This window comes from Borostomias antarcticus (genome assembly GCF_949987555.1).
Source record: "Borostomias antarcticus genome assembly, chromosome: 29".
NCBI lineage: Eukaryota > Metazoa > Chordata > Actinopteri > Stomiiformes > Stomiidae > Borostomias > Borostomias antarcticus.
This window is the reverse complement of record NC_140262.1, coordinates 6,701,059-6,718,232: the sequence shown is the minus strand read 5'-3', so window position 1 is coordinate 6,718,232 and position 17,174 is coordinate 6,701,059. Positions and strand designations below refer to the sequence as shown.

Sequence of the window (17,174 nt, the reverse complement as noted above, 5' to 3'; positions counted from 1 at the left end):
ATGGGTTAGGGTTATGATATCTGTGACATCCCACGGCTTCTCGTTCCATAATGCAACGGTTGCCACATTTATCCATTATCCGTCAATATTTCACAAAGAAAGACGATACACTCTCTACCATCCACTCTCTGCCTGGTGTCACTAGGTTTGTGTGTGTGTGTGTGTGTCTGCTTGTCTGTGTGCGAGTGTGCTTATGCGCTTGTATGAACAGAGATTGAGAGAGAGAGAGAGAGAGTGTGTGGAGAGAGAGAGAGAGAGAGAGAGAGAGAGTGTGTGTGTGTGTGTCTGCTTGTCTGTGCGAGTGTGCTTGTGCGCTTGTATGAACAGAGATAGAGATAGAGAGATAGTGTGTGTGTGTGTGTGTGTTTGAGTGTGTGTGTGTGTGTCTGCTTGTCTGTCAAGTGTGCTTGTGCGCTTCTATGAACAGAGAGAGAGAGAGAGAGATTGTGTGTGTGTGTGTGTGTGTGTGTGTGTGTGTGTGTGTGTGTGTGTGTGTGTGTGTGTGTGAGTGTGTGTGTGTGTGTGAGTGTGTGTGTGTGTGTGTGTGAGTGTGTGTGAGAGTTCTCTATCTCTATCTATCTATCTATCTATCTATCTCTCTCTCTCTCTCTCTCTCTCCTATCTATCTATCTATCTATCTATCTATCTATCTATCTATCTATCTATCTATCTATCTATCTATCTATCTATCTATCTATCTATCTATCTATCTATCTATCTATCTATCTATCTATCTCTCCTCCCCTCTCCTCTCCACTCACTCCCTCTCTCCCTCCTCTCCACTCACTCCCTCCATCTCTCCTCTCCACACACTCTCTCTATCTGTCTATCTCTCCTCTTTACTCACTCCCTCTCTCCCTCCTCTCTCTCCTCTCCACTCACTCCCTCTCTCCCTCCTCTCCACTCACTCTCTCCATCTCTCCCTCCATCTCTCTTCTATTGGAAACTGTTCAGAAAAGAGCAGACACTTACAAAAAAAAGATATACACTTGCCTCTGTAATATGATCTTTAGAAACGTCTTTAGAAACGGAATAAAGCTTCCCCTCTTGCTCCAGCACGCATGCGCACAGCGCGCAGACTCACGGCTCACATTCTCTACGCTACGATCGGCTTCCATCATATTCCAAGTCATCTTCTATATCCTCAAAATCTGATAAATATTCAGCCATATTGCACACAATATTCCAGGCACCAACAAGCCGATCGTAGCGTAGAGAATGTGAGCCGTGAGTGTAGCCTACAGACGGAGAATAGCCAGTCTGCACGCTGTGCGCATGCGTGCTGGAGCAAGTGGGGAAGCTTTATTCTGTTTCTAAAGATGTTTCTAAAGATCATATTACAGAGGCATGTGCAAACCACAACAATCTCTCGCTTTAGGGAAGCACAACTAGCGATTCTTAAAGACAGATTGATGAAAACAAGCATTTCGCGGCAGAAAATAGATTATATAGAAGCTGCATTCTCAGTGCCCCGTCCGCCGCCATTACATGGATATACTGGCTCGCGCTGGATTTTAAATTTCTTCTACAGGCCTCCGAATTACACCAAAGTTATCTCTGTGAGTCAAACGTCTTATAATATGCCGAAAATAAGGTACAGGTTGTCGAAAAAGAGCCTTCTCCTTTAAATCAAATGATTCCTCAGTTAAAGCTGCAATAACTCTTTTTTCACATTTTGTCAAAGCATATTAGCTGTTATGGTCCAGTCAAAAATGTACTACAGTGCGATCACCAACTAACTCTAACTGCAGGTGCAGAGGTAGCACTTTGAGAAACAATTTACATCCTCATATCCACTAATAAGAGAAAATATGTGTTATTCCTTTATTCCTTGGTGGAGATTCTACAAAACTATTTTCAGTACTTTTCAAGCCATTTCCAAACCCATCGGGAAAGCAATATTCAGTCATTTAATTCCATTCACCAAAAAGAAAAATAGAGAAACGCTGTGACAATGACTCCTCTTCTTCCTCTCCCCCTCTCCAGGTGAAAGTGAGCCCGGTCAACGTGACTCCGCCCATCCAGGCGGTGGACCAGGACAGGAACATCCAGCCGCCCTCTGATAGGCCAGGGATCCTCTACTCCATTCTCATTGGTGGGTTCCTGTCCACACCGCTGTCACATCTAGTCAGTCACTGCTCACTGGCCTCTGGTGGAGAGAGAGGGGGGGTGGAGAGAGAGGGGGGTGAACACCTGTGGAGAGCAGAGATGAGTCCTGTCAGCCAAGGCTCGGAGCCCCGCTGTTCCAAAATGTTCCCTTGCTCGCCGGGAGGCCAATCAGAACCGGAAGAGAGTTAGAACTAACGGCAGAGAGTCCGAAACTTGCCCAAACCCCCCCCCCCCCCTCTCTCTCTCGCTCTCTCTCTCTCTCTCTCTCTCTCTCTCTCTCTTCCCCTTCTTCCTCTCCCGTTCATGGCGGTGTGAAACCACACCCACAACTGTAACTGTTACCTTGTGCATAAAACTGTCCCAGCTGATCTACTGATGGGGTGCACCAAGGATGTGGTCAGTGACCCCGGAAATAGCCCCGCCCCATGACATGCTCACATAATGCTCAGCCACCCCCTAACACGGGCCTCGCATTTATAACGCTGAGATGGAAGCGTCTCATGCTCTACTGAGCACACTGAGCAGCTAGCTTAGTTGTTCATGTTGCTGTTATATCCACTGATACACGTACACAGATAGAGAATACTGTCATGGGTTTTCTCCGGTGCTACCCTTACCCCCTGGAATGGGATTAGTCTGGTGATGTCATTCAAGATTCAAACAACTTTATTGATCCCAGAGGGGAATTAATTTGTGGCTTGTACCATCCACAGATAAAACACAGCAAGAAACAAAATATCATTTGTATCAAAAACATAAGAGGAAATAAGATGTATGTTAAAGACTCAGATCAGCATCATACGTGTAGGGGGGGGGGGGGGGGGGGGGCAGCAGCAAGACATTGTCCAAACATCATAAGTAGCAGTAGCCTACATCACAGTTCAAACATCATAAGTAGCAGTAGCCTACATCACAGTTCAAACATCATAAGTAGCAGTAGCCTACATCACAGTTCAAACATCATTAGTAGCAGTAGCCTACATCACAGTTCAAACATCATTAGTAGCAGTAGCCTACATCACAGTTCAAACATCATAAGTAGCAGTAGCCTACATCACAGTTCAAACAACATAAGTAGCAGTAGCCTACATCACAGTTCAAACATCATAAGTAGCAGTAGCCTACATCACAGTTCAAACATCATAAGTAGCAGTAGCCTACATCACAGTTCAAACAACATAAGTAGCAGTAGCCTACATCACAGTTCAAACATCATAAGTAGCAGTAGCCTACATCACAGTTCAAACATCATTAGTAGCAGTAGCCTACATCACAGTTCCAGGACCCCTAGCGGCTGCTGTAAGTGTTTAGTAGGCTGATGGCCGAGGGAGTGAAGGACTTGGCAGAGCGGTTTGTTCTCCTGGGAGGCGCCACATACCTCTGCCCTGAGGGCATTAAAGCTAAAGCATTAGCCAGCACATGATCAGGCTGGTCAATTATTCTTTTAGCCTTCTGGGCCACCTGATTCTCCCAGAGAGAGCCCAGTCCCTCTGCCTCACTCCCATGGTCTTGGAGCAGACCTTCACTATCCCATTCAAACTGTTTTTGTCTTTCACATATCCTGTTTCCTGTCCGCAGGTAAGCCCGAGACGTATGCGGACTTGTTCTCTCTGAACGGGACCACGGCAGAGCTGCGTCTGCTCAGGCCCATCAACAGAGAGCTCTACCAACGCTTTGATCTCATCATCAAGGTAGCCACACCTAGGGGTGTGTACAGTATATGTGTGTGTGTGTGTTTGTGTGTGTGTGTGTGTGCGCGTTCATGTGCATGTGGGATTGTGAGTGTGTGTGCACATGGGTGTGCGTTTGCGTTTATGTGTGTGTGTGTGTACGTGTAAAGTATATGTGTGTGTGTGGGTGCGTTCATGTGCAGGTGGGATTGAGAGTGTGTGTGCACATGGGTGTGCATTTGTGTGTTTTTGTTTGTGTGTGTACTACTGCTGTCACCAGCTGGTCACCAAGTCATCGTGCTCTTCAGATAGCGGGACACAGCCTGTGTGTGAGTGAGTGTGTTTGTGTGTGTGTGTGTGTGTGTGTGTGTGTGTGTGTGTGTGTGTGTGTGTGTGGGGGGGGGGGGGGGGTGTGCATGCGTGCGTGGGTGCGTGTGTGTGTGTAGTGTAATGTAGTGCCATAGCGGGGCTGGGTCTCCTGGCCTGATTGGTAGCCCTATCGATCTCAGAGGTGCTTGAGTGATTTTCTCCTTCAAGAGTCGAAAGGAAGGTGAGAGGAACTCTCCCTCCCTTTCTCCCTCCCTCCCTCCCTTCTGCCTCCTTGTAACCTTCCCTTTCACCCTGAACTCTGCCTTTCCCTCCACACCTCCCCCACTCCTGCTCCATCCCTCACCTCCTCCACACCTCCCCCACTCCTGCTCCATCCCTCACCTCCTCCACACCTCCCCCACTCCTGCTCCATCCCTCACCTCCTCCACACCTCCCCCACTCCTGCTCCATCCCTCACCTCCTCCACACCTCCCCCACTCCTGCTCCATCCCTCACCTCCTCCACACCTCCCCCACTCCTGCTCCATCCCTCACCTCCTCCACACCTCCCCCACTCCTGCTCCATCCCTCACCTCCTCCACACCTCCCCCACTCCTGCTCCATCCCTCACCTCCTCCACACCTCCCCCACTCCTGCTCCATCCCTCACCTCCTCCACACCTCCCCCACTCCTGCTCCATCCCTCACCTCCTATGCCTCACACCTCTCCTCCTCCCCTGCTTCTCCCTCTGGGGAACCAAACATGACATACATATAAATAAATACATAAATACATCTATAAATTATTACAAAATAAGTATGCTTTGGTAATTTCAAATACTATTTATGTATATTATTATTATTATTTTTATTATTATTATTAGTAGTAGTAGTAGTAGTATTATTATTATTATTTTTATTATATGTGTATATTATTTATACTTTTATATATTTATTTCTACATTTATTTACTTATTTATTTATTTCTACATTCATCCATTTATCCATTTATTTATGTATTCATTTATTTACACATTTCTACATTTATTTATGTATGTATTTATGCATTTCTATTTTCCCTTGGACATTGAAATACAGAAATACATAATATTTAGAATAGTAGATTTCCCTATGTATATCGCGAGGAACAACGTTCTATGCTGGAAGTGTCTAGCTAGCTAGCTTTGCTACTTACTTATTTAATCCTCTTTGTTCCTTGAGGAACATAAGGCTGCAACTATCTGCTTCCATCTGGTCCTGTCCTGTGCAACTAGCTCTGTAGCCATGTGTATTTTGGCATTCAATATTGCAAGAATAGCATTCATACTGATGTGTCTAGGTGACTAGACCTTAATCAAGTCAATATAACGTGTGTTACATGTGTGTACATGCAGATAGCTTTGCACCTTACCTGGCGCCCCCAGCTTTGTATCAGATGGGAGGCTCCGCCCATCTCACCAATCCAGGCTTGAAGTAGGACTGCCTACCTTATTAACATATTATTTATTTCTGTATTTCAGTATTTGTGTCACAGAAATACATAAATGAATAAATGTGGAAATAAATGAATACATGGATAAATGTAGAAATAAATAAGTAAATAAATAAATGTAGAAATGTAAAAATAAATAAATAAATGTAAAAATACATAAATAGCCTTTTACATTTAAATAAATAAAAACAAATTTATTTTGCATTTATATTTATTTATGTCTGCATGTTTTTATTTATTTATTTATTTATGTATCTATTTATACTTGCCATGTCCTGTTTGGTCCACCATATCCCCCTCCACTGGCTTTCTCTCGCCCACCTCACTCTCCCCTGCCCCCCCCCCCTCTCCCTGAACTCAGCTGCCCCCTGGGTTGCCAGATATTGGACATATCCCTCTCGGCTGACAAGCACGCAGGCATCCAGGCAGAATGAGAAGTGACTGCAGTAGAATGACTCGGGGAATAGTGAAGGAGACCTGGCTACCCACTAGGCAGCATTTGGGAGAGCTGCAGGAACACACACACACACACACACACACACACACACACACACACACACACACACACACACACACACGGTTCTGCAGTAACCCCATTTACCAGGCTGCCCTCACACTGACAGTTATAAAGTGTTAGCGCTGTTCAGGGTGAGAGCTCATTCTCTCTTCACACACACACGCACGCATGCACGCACATGTACGTACACACGCACACACACATGCACACACACACCCACACACACTTGAAATAAAACACTCCTACAATACTCTCTATCTATAGCTGAGGATACACTACAAGATATTATGCCCGATTCTATACACGATTCACAATCCTGCCGAATCTGTCCTAGTCAGCAGCCGTCTTCACTAGTTGGGGGTAGTCGGAATGGCAATTTGGCACATAAATGTGTAAGTGTATGAGGGGTACAGATTTAAATCGACAAGTGTATGATGAGAACAGACTTCTCCCGATCTGAGTCGGAGCGAGTCGGAGCTTATCAAACATCGTGTAGTGTAAACTCGTCACCACACAGTCCAGTCGTTAAATGTGCGATACCCAGTTTTTCAGTTGTCATACAAAAATCATCAGAAGCCAGTCGTCTAGTGTATACTCCCAGTCGTCTAGTGTATACTCCCAGTCGTCTAGTGTATACTCCCAGAAGCCAGTCGTCTAGTGTATACTCCAGTCGTCTAGTGTATACTCCCAGTGGTCTAGTGTATACTCCCAGTCGTCTAGTGTATACTCCCAGTCGTCTAGTGTATACTCCCAGTCGTCTAGTGTATACTCCCAGTCGTCTAGTGTATACTCCCAGTCATCTAGTGTATACTCCAGTCGTCTAGTGTATACTCCCAGTCGTCTAGTGTATACTCCCAGTCGTCTAGTGTATACTCCCAGTCATCTAGTGTATACTCCAGTCGTCTAGTGTATACTCCCAGTCGTCTAGTGTATACTCCCAGTCGTCTAGTGTATACTCCAGTCGTCTAGTGTATACTCCCAGAAGCCAGTCGTCTAGTGTATACTCCCAGTCGTCTAGTGTATACTCCAGTCGTCTAGTGTATACTCCCAGTCGTCTAGTGTATACTCCCAGTCGTCTAGTGTATACTCCCAGTCATCTAGTGTATACTCCCAGTCGTCTAGTGTATACTCCCAGTCGTCTAGTGTATACTCCCAGTCGTCTAGTGTATACTCCCAGTCATCTAGTGTATACTCCAGTCGTCTAGTGTATACTCCCAGTCGTCTAGTGTATACTCCCAGTCGTCTAGTGTATACTCCAGTCGTCTAGTGTATACTCTCAGAAGCCAGTCGTCTAGTGTATACTCCCAGTCGTCTAGTGTATACTCCAGTCGTCTAGTGTATACTCCCAGTGGTCTAGTGTATACTCCCAGTGGTCTAGTGTATACTCCCAGTCATCTAGTGTATACTCCAGTCGTCTAGTGTATACTCCAGTCGTCTAGTGTATACTCCAGTTGTCTAGTGTATACTCCCAGTCGTCTAGTGTATACTCCAGTCGTCTAGTGTATACTCCAGTCGTCTAGTGTATACTCCAGTCGTCTAGTGTATACTCCCATTCGTCTAGTGTATACTCCCAGTCGTCTAGTGTATACTCCCAGTCGTCTAGTGTATACTCCAGTCGTCTATTGTATACTCCAGTCGTCTAGTGTATACTCCCAGTCATTTCAGAATCTGTTAGGATTGTGAAAGTCTTCTAGTGTATCCGAGGCTTAAGTGGAAACTAGTGGGAACTTCCTCCCGCTGACTGAACAGGAGAGCAGCTAGGGCAACGCCAACCCTGGGTATGATTGGGAATAAGTATGATGGGGATTAATAATCCACCCAAAATTGGATTGCTATTTTTATGGTACTTTTTTACTTAGAATCACTTGAGACATCTATATTACTGTACATTACACTACAGTCGTTTCGGAAGGGTCTGGGTAGTACTTCTTGAAGAGGTGAGTTTTCAGCCGGTGAAAGATGAGCAGTGCCTCTGCTGTCCTGACGTCAGTGGGCAGTTTATTCCATCGACCACAGCGGCCTCGGAGCGACAGGGCAACCAGGCACCTCAAGGCAGCAGAGTGAAGTGGTGAGGAGGGTTGTAGGGCTTGACCGTGGCCTGGAGGTAGGAGGGAGCTGTTCCTTTCATTGCCCTGAACTGTAGGCTACATTACATTACATTACAGTCATTTAGCAGACACTTTTATCCAAAGCGACTATAATTATTGCATTTAAAGTAGGAAAAGCCAATGTACTATTTGCCAGAACTCACAAGTGCATCTCCTTTCCAAAACAAGAGACTAAGGGCCAAATCCACAAAAGAATTGCGCAGCTTTTGCGGAGGCAAACCCTGAGCAAATGAGACGAAAGAATAGCATCCAATCCACAAAGCACACGCAAAGGGGGGAAAGGATTGCAAACTGCACCGATGAGCCAATAGCTCCACAGCTGCACCAGGCTCATTTGAATGTATGCAAATTAGGTGCTTCCATGCAAAATAGACACAAATAAGCCTTGCGTCTGATCAACAAACACCATGAGATAACTGCCACACGCGGTTAGGGAGGTGCAGATACCGCTTTTGAAAAGCTGGTATTAACTGCAGCAGTCAGCGCACACTCTCTCCTTCTGTCTCTCCTCAGAAGTTTGAATGATATTGAATTGATATTGGATGATATTATGGGTGAAATATTTATAGAGGCGGATTTAAAAATAAGTTCTGCCAGCTGCGATGCACAGACACAAACTGAACTGATATTTTCTACAAAAAAGTACAGTGTCGTTTTCATTATGATCCAATCTGTGTCCTGAAATATGGAGACACGCTTGACACACTGGGGAAAGATACGACTATATCCAAGATCTTATATCTATATACAAGTACAAATGTAGGCTACAAAAACATTGTAATGTCATCAGTAAGGCAGACTGAGGTGTAGCTTAAAACTCACAAGGGTCTGGTTTAATGAATCGCCCAGCGGCACAGACGTATAACACTGACTCCCAAAATCAAACATACAGTAGGAAGAGCGAGGAGGAACGCCCACCTACAGTATTATATCCCACACAGCGCCGGCTCCCCTCCCTCTACAACCACAACCCACACACACCAACACACACACAGCGCCCGCTCCCCTCTCTCTACAACCACAACCAGCACACACCAACACACACACAGCGCCCGCTCCCCTCCCTCTACAACCACAACCCACACACACCAACACACACACAGCGCCCGCTCCCCTCCCTCTACAACCCACACACACCAACACACACACAGCGCCCGCTCCCCTCCCTCTACAACCCACACACACCAACACACACACAGCGCCCGCTCCCCTCCCTCTACAACCACAACCCACACACACCAACACACACAGCGCCCGCTCCCCTCCCTCTACAACCACAACCCACACACACCAACACACACACAGCGCCCGCTCCCCTCCCTCTACAACCACAACGCACACACACCAACACACACACAGCGCCCGCTCCCCTCCCTCTACAACCACAACCCACACACCAACACACAAACAGCAACAACATTATTAACACGGGTCGCTACAATATGATAATGATCTTTTCTGATTATTGGTCAAGTGCAGTAGGCGTTCACTTCGTAGGCTATCACGTTTCATGCAGCTCTCTCCCTCTCTCGCTGACTGAAACTTCACTTCCCTGTCGTTCCCATTCTGTGGATTTCTACAGTAGGCCTAACAGAACAATAAGAAAAATAGAATTAGGGCCAAAGGTTCTATTCACAGCCACGGAAAGCTATCCTATCCTAAACTATCCTCTCCATAGCCTATAGTACCAGGGACAGCGCTCTATGCTATAGCCTAAAAGTAGGCTATGTCTCCAACATGCTAAACCAGCAAAATATAAAGACAAGAAAAAGAAACCAGCTAAATTCTGTCTTACCTTTCATCAGCAGAGTTGTAGCTACCTTGTTGCTTGTTTGTTGAACTTCCTGAGTAAACGCTAGCTTTATAAATACATTTACTAAACAACCCTTCCAGTCTTTTTCACGAAATCGTTTTGTAAGATCCATTTCAAACGCGTTTTTACAGCATTTTAATCACATCCTGTCTACAGTGTAGGCCCCACTGAGAGGTTCAAATCTAACTAGGGCTGCGAGCAGCATTGAGCGGGCACTCGCACCCCACGCGTGTCGGGGTGTGGCGCCGTTAAAGGGTGTGCTATTTCGGTGACCAGTACTGAGAGAAACTTCCTGTCACCAGTAGGTGGCGCTCTAAGCGTGACTCAATACCGAAGCATAGATGTGTTCAGGACGGTACCTTGATGAAACTTCCTGTTTCACCAGTAGGTGGCGCTGTAGGTATGACGCAATACTGACTTACAGAAGTGTTCAAGATGTGACCTTCATCAAGCATGAGCAATTTGGAGTAAATCGGATAACATATGTAGGAGTTATGAGTACTTCCTGTTTCACCAGTAGGTGGCGCTGTAAGTGTGACTCAATACCGACGCATAGATGGGTTCAGAAGGCCACCTTCATGAAGCGTCAGCAATTTGGTGCAAATCGGATGATGTATGCAGGAGTTATGAGGACTTCCTGTTTCACCAATAGGTGGCGCTATAAGTATGACGCAATACTGACACATAGATGTGTTCAGGACAGAACCGTCATGAAGCGTGAGATATATCGGACAAATTGGATAATGTTTAGAGGAGTTATGAGGACTTCCTGTTTCACCAATAGGTGGCGCTATAAGTATGCCGCAATACTGACACATAGATGTGTTCAGGACAGAACCGTCATGAAGCGTGAGATATATCGGACAAATTGGATAATGTATGGAGGAGTTATGAGGACTTACTGTTTCACCAGTAGGTGGCGCTGTAAGTGTTACTAAATACCGATGTAAAGATGTGTTCAGGATGCGACCTTCATGAAGCGTGAGCAATTTGGTGTAAATCGGATAATGTATGTAGGAGTTATGAGGACTTCCTATTTCACCAATAGGTGGCGCTGTAAGTATGATGCAATACTGACACATAGATGTGTTCAGGACAGAACCGTCATGAAGCGTGAGATATATCGGACAAATTGGATAATGCATGGAGGAGTTATAAGGACTTCGTGTTTTATGGCGAAATGTCAAACTTTGGCGGGGCGCCACGGCAAGGGTGTTCGGTGAAAACTAATTTTTTTTGATAACTTTTGATCTCAAAGGTCTTAAGATGAAGCTGACCGAATAGGAAGTTGATCGGATGAAATCTGTAGGAGGAGTTCGTTAAAGTACGAGGCATGGAAATGGTAAAAACAAGGGGAAAATGGCACATTAAGAGCAAAATGGCGGACTTCCTGTTGCATGTTGGATATAGCTCCAAGAGACATTTTAGTGTGTCTTGATGAAATACATATGCCCTCCGAATTTCGTTCGCCTACATCAAACTGAAAGGTGGGGCTCGCCATTTTAAATTTTCCAGGGGGCGCTCTTGAGCTGTTTTGCCACGCCTATTTCCGTCACCCATGAATTATCAAATTTTTCACCGGGACTGACGTATCTGCAAAGTTTCATCCGTTTTCATCGATGTTTAGGCCGCCAAAAAGGCATTTGTTTGGGGAGAAGAAGAAGAAGGAGAAGGTAGGAGAATAATAATAATCCTTCGAAATACAATAGGGCCTCGCACCGCCAGTGCTCGGGCCCTAATAAATAGTCTACATCTCTTGATAGATCAGATAACAAGCTTCAAATATTTAATGGGGGAAAACTTCAAAGAAAGTGTCTCATTGCCATCTCGATGATGATGATGATGATGATGATGATCTCTCACCAATATTTTTGTTGTTTTTGCTATTTTTCTATAACGTTAGTGTAACGTTTCATTAGACTTACTGTAAACCGAGGGGGCTACGTCCAAGCCCCCTCGTATGGCCGGGCCCGAAGGGATCATGGCAGCAGTTTGTAGCCAGACGAAGGCACCGTCATGCCAGGCCAGCGCAAGAACGCGTTCATGGCTAGTTGCAATCATGGGCGCAAATTGCACACAGTTGGCAAATTTGTGGGCGTGTTTGCCTGGGCATATCATTAGAGCAAAAGCTTTTGTGGATATCGTGCTAAACTGGAGCAGATTGCCGTTGCAATCGCTGTGCAAAATACCAAGCTATTAGCGGGAGCAATCCATTCTATGTGGATTTGGGCCTAAGAGCATAATCTGGTGCTGAAGGCAAAGTGCAAGAATAGCAATCTAAAATACACAGGTGCTTAAGAGGGAGGATTGTTGTAGTACTTCTTGAAGAGATGAGTTTTGAGCCTGCGACGAAAGATGAGCAGCGACTCTGCTGTCCTGACATCAGTGGGCAGTTCGTTCCACCACTGCGTGGCCAGGACAGAGAAGAGCCGTGACCGTGTCGATCGACCGCAGGAGCCTCGGAGTGACGGGGCAACCAGTCGCCCTGAGGTAGCAGAGCGTAGCGGTCAGGAGGGTGTGTAGGGTTTGACCATGGCCTGGAGGTAGGAGGGGGCTGTTCCTTTCATTGCCCTGTAGGTTAGCGCCAGAATTTTAAACTGGATGCGAGCCGCTACAGGGAGCCAGTGTGGGGAACGGAGAAGGGAAGTTGTGTGGGAGAACTTGGGGTGGTTGAACACCTGGCGAGCAGCAGCTTTCTGGACATGTTCCAGGGGTTTAATAGCCGACACCGGGGCCCCAGCGAGGAGGGAGTTGCAGTAATCCAGGTGGGAGATGACCAGGGCCTGGATGAGCACCTGCGCCGTTTCATCAGTGAGGAAAGGGCGAATCCGGAGTCTTAAACTGGATGAGAGCTGCTACAGAAGCTGTGAGCTGCTATAATGTATTCATTTATAATGAGTCTTATCCTCTTCATCACACCCTCAAAGACATTTAATAGCAGCTGGATTATAGTGTCAAAGTACCTTTTAATATTTGGGTTGTTAGAGATCAATACCACTTTAATGTTTTTAGAGATCAATGCGAGTCAATATACGAGTCAATACCGTCTACATTTCCTCTTCAGTCTCAAAGCTGCTTTCAAGTTACATCATCATTAACCAAGACTCCCCCAGCTTCCTGTTTCAAACTGCATTCATACAGGAGGGTTCTGGGTATTTAGATGCTAATGTGTTTTTGTACAGTCAGTAGCTCTTTAGAGACAGATATTCTGCATGGCTGTATGAGCCTGCCTTCTGTGTGTGTGTGTGTGTGTGTGTGTGTGTGTGTGTGTGTGTGTGTGTGTGTGTGTGTGTGTGTGTGTGTGTGTGTGCTTTGGAGCCTCACTAACACACTCTGTAAGTTGATGTTCTGGATGAAGATGTTTGTCTGCTCATTAGTCACGTAGTGTAGTTTTATGGGTGAGAGGTGCGGTCACATAAACACACACACACACACACGCACACACACACACACACACACACACACACACACACACACACACACACACACACACACACACACACACACTGCCCCTGTCTCTCACCCTGCTGTGATCGATAATTGCATGGGTGGTTTTATTATCCTGCATTGACTTGTCTGAGTGCTGTTGATTGGATCGGAACCACTATGGAGGAGAATTAAGCGCACACACACACACACACACACACACACACACACACACACACACACACACACACACACACACACACACACATTTATACACGAGGCCCTGAGCTGAAAGGAACTGAACATCAAAAATCAAAGATGGTTTTCTATGTGTTCCATAGTGCTCCAGTGGTCTATATTCAGCTGATCTCCGAGCGTGCACGTTTTGCGTGTGTGTGTGTGTGTGTATGTGCGTGCGCGTGTGTGTGTATGTGCGTGTGTGCGCGTGTGTGTGTGTGTGTGTGTGTGTGTGTGTGTGTGTGTGTGTATGTGCGTGCGCGTGTGTGTGTATGTGCGTGTGTGCGCGTGTGTGTGTGTACAATGGGGCTTCTTGGTTAAAAGAAGGGTTGATTTTGGTCATTTGTTTTAGAAATATTAATGTAGCCTACCCAGTAAGTTTATTGTTATTTTATTTTGCAAACTAGGCTATATGCTATGCAACAGAAAAGGCCCACCATGTCACTCTGCAGCTGTAACACACATACCCCCCCCCCTGAGGATTAATAAAGTCTTATTATTTTATCTTAATATATAGCAAAGACAAAATTCTTAAAACGTACAATTATAAGCTATCCACGTTTACAATGAATGAATGGCCATTGGCGATTGAATGTGCGACGGCCATGAACGCTTCTGCAAACGTCTTGGATATGAACGGAATGTTGGAATGGACGGATTAACGCATCGCCATAAACTATTAAAGGCATTCAGAGGAATATTGTGCTGTAACTTTATTAAGATATAGATTTAATACTTTTGATAAGAAGTCAGGCAGACGCGAGAGTTGCTATAACGAGACGTTGTGCTTTATTGACGAACCATCAACACGATACTTCATCCCGGGTTGGTTGCAATCAACCAGACTCATTAGAGCATAGCACTGGGTTATATGGCATTCCAATGATTACATACTGGAATGGGGCAATATTGTATGACAGAAGACAGAGGACAGTGTTGGGAAAGAGAGAACGGGCGGCAGCCCAGGTTCATGTTGAGGCACTGTTGCATCGTTCAGGGAGCTAAGAGACCAAACAAGGAGCGCTCTTCCCAGAAGCCCGAGGCTGGCTGCACCAGGGACATTATTCTGGCTTAAACAAGCGAGGGCTTGACTAGATCACAACCACTAATAATTATCCCTTTGTCCAGCTCGAACCTACAACAATTGCTCTGGCTATTTCATTCATTCACATTAGCAAATATCGAAATTTGCATCTACAGGACAATATGCCTGATTAGCTATCCAACATTCACAATAAATGGCCAAGAAATTGAATGTGCAGACTGCAAACATCAACCTCATCCATACGTGCCCTCATCCATACGTGCCCTCATCCATACGTGCCCTCATCCATACGTGCCCTCATCCATACGCCTCATTGATAGACAGACCTTTATCTATCCCCGTGAGGACATTTCTGTTTCACAGCAGATTAAGAGAGTAAGATTAATAAAACATGCAGAATACGAATATGAATACACAATAAATAAAGGATAAATAGGGTGGACACAATATACTTTGATTCTTGCACAAATAACTTGGTCGAGAGAATAGCCTGTCATGGCTTCCAGAATGTCTTTGGGTAGGAATGGTGTGTGTGTGTGTGTGTGTGTGTGTGTGTGTGTGTGTGTGTGTGTGTGTGTGTGTGTGTGTGTGTGTGTGTGTGTGTGTGTGTGTGTGTGTGTGTGTGTGTGTGTGTGTGTGTGTGTGTGTGTGTGTGTGTGTGTGTGTGTGTGTGTGTGTGCGTGTGAGAGAGAGAGAGAGAGAGAGAACTCTAACTTCTCTAACCTATCGGACCATGTTCTCTAATCTCTGTTCTATGTTCTACTTTTCACCGTCTACTTCCAACGTTCTAAGTTTTATATTTCCATGTCCTGCATTTTGTTTCCCTGAGGCAGAGCTGGAACAACATCCCCACCCAGTCCTGGCCCTCTATGTTAAACATCCATGTTCTAAGTTCTATGTTCTCGGTTCCGTCAGGCGGAGCAGGACAACGGCCACCCTCTCCCGGCGTTCGCCAACCTGCACATCGAGGTTCTGGACGAGAACAACCAGGCTCCATACTTCCTGGAGACCAGTTACCACGGCTACATCAGTGAGGCTGCGCCGGTGGGAACCACAGTGGCGACCAATAGCAGCCTCAGCACGCCCCTCAGCATCATCGCCCTGGACAACGACATGGAGGAGGTAGGAGGGGGATCGAACCATGATCTCCTGTTTGCCAAGCCCAGGAGCCTACCGTTAGACCAAAACAACATCCTCATGCTCCTGGGTTCTCAGGTTGTCCCACCGTTAGACCAAAACAACATCCTCATGCTCCTGGGTTCTCAGGTTGTCCTATTGGCCGAATGGTAGGCTGCTTAATTTAGACGAGCAGGAGGACTTGGGTGCGACACCTGCAGGGTGACACCTGCACAGGTCATCTTAACCCTAACCCTAACCCACCTGCAGGGTGACACCTGCACAGGTCATCTTAACCCTAACCCTAACCCACCTGCAGGGTGACACCTGCACAGGTCATCTTAACCCTAACCCTAACCCACCTGCAGGGTGACACCTGCACAGGTCATCTTAACCCTAACCCTAACCCACCTGCAGGGTGACACCTGCACAGGTCATCTTAACCCTAACCCACCTGCAGGGTGACACCTGCACAGGTCATCTTAGTTGAGTGAGAGAGTGCTGTGAAATTACCTTGTGTGGAAATTACCTTTCTTTCTATTCTGTTTCTAGAAAATAAAATACAGATACAAACAAAATTACAAAACCCTCCCCACCCCCCACCCCCCACCCACAGAGGAACTTTGGGTTTCAGGCCCTCTGTCAGATTTGACTTGATTTCTTTGATCAGATTAGATTTTTCTGGAGTGTTTTTAATCACTTTTCCGTGAGTCTGTGAGTCCCAGAAGCCCTTAGCAGAGCCCCCTCCTCCCCTCCCTCCCTCCCCCTCCTCCCCTCCCTCCCTCCCCCTCCTCCCCTCTCTGATAGGCTGCTCTCCTGAGCTCCTCACCAGCTAACAGGCTGCTCTCCATCATCGCGCCGGCTGGATTGTTTTTTCCAGACTGATGGGTGCCGTGTGGTGTTGAATATTGTTCGGATGTTGCCACGTTGATTATTTTTTCGAATTGCACGAAACTGCAGGTTTATTTTTGTGTCCGGGAGCAACGGGTCACACACACACACACACACAGTATACACACTCATGCACACACATCCAAACACACACACACACACACTGCTGAGTGTTGCGTATGGCTAATGATAGCCGATGCAGGCTGGACTGGTTTGAAGTGAGAGGTACTAACCCCCTAGCCTGGTTCCAGCCCCTGGATCACACACACACACACACACACACTTTCAAAATGCGATTGAGTGTCTGGAAAGGCTCTCGTCTGAGTGATTGGTTAGGGGAGGAACTAATCTGCGCAGCGTGATTGGTTAGGGGAGGAACTAATTGTTTAGGGGAGGAACTAATTGGTTAGGGGAGGAACTAATCGGTTAGGGGAGGAACTAAT

General features: G+C 46.2%; 1 protein-coding gene across 1 annotated transcript in view; it reads left to right on the top strand.

Annotated features, from left to right (window-relative positions):
- The window catches only part of LOC311326938 (protocadherin-15-like), a gene marked incomplete at both ends in the record, with an annotated part of 148,762 nt that overhangs the window by 73,403 nt on the left and 58,185 nt on the right, over window positions 1-17,174 (top strand). Inside the window, 3 exons of the mRNA XM_084459917.1 lie at window positions 1,987-2,095; window positions 3,688-3,800; window positions 15,640-15,846. Coding sequence (XP_084316043.1) covers window positions 1,987-2,095; window positions 3,688-3,800; window positions 15,640-15,846 — 429 coding nt within the window. The remainder of the gene's footprint in view (window positions 1-1,986; window positions 2,096-3,687; window positions 3,801-15,639; window positions 15,847-17,174) is intronic.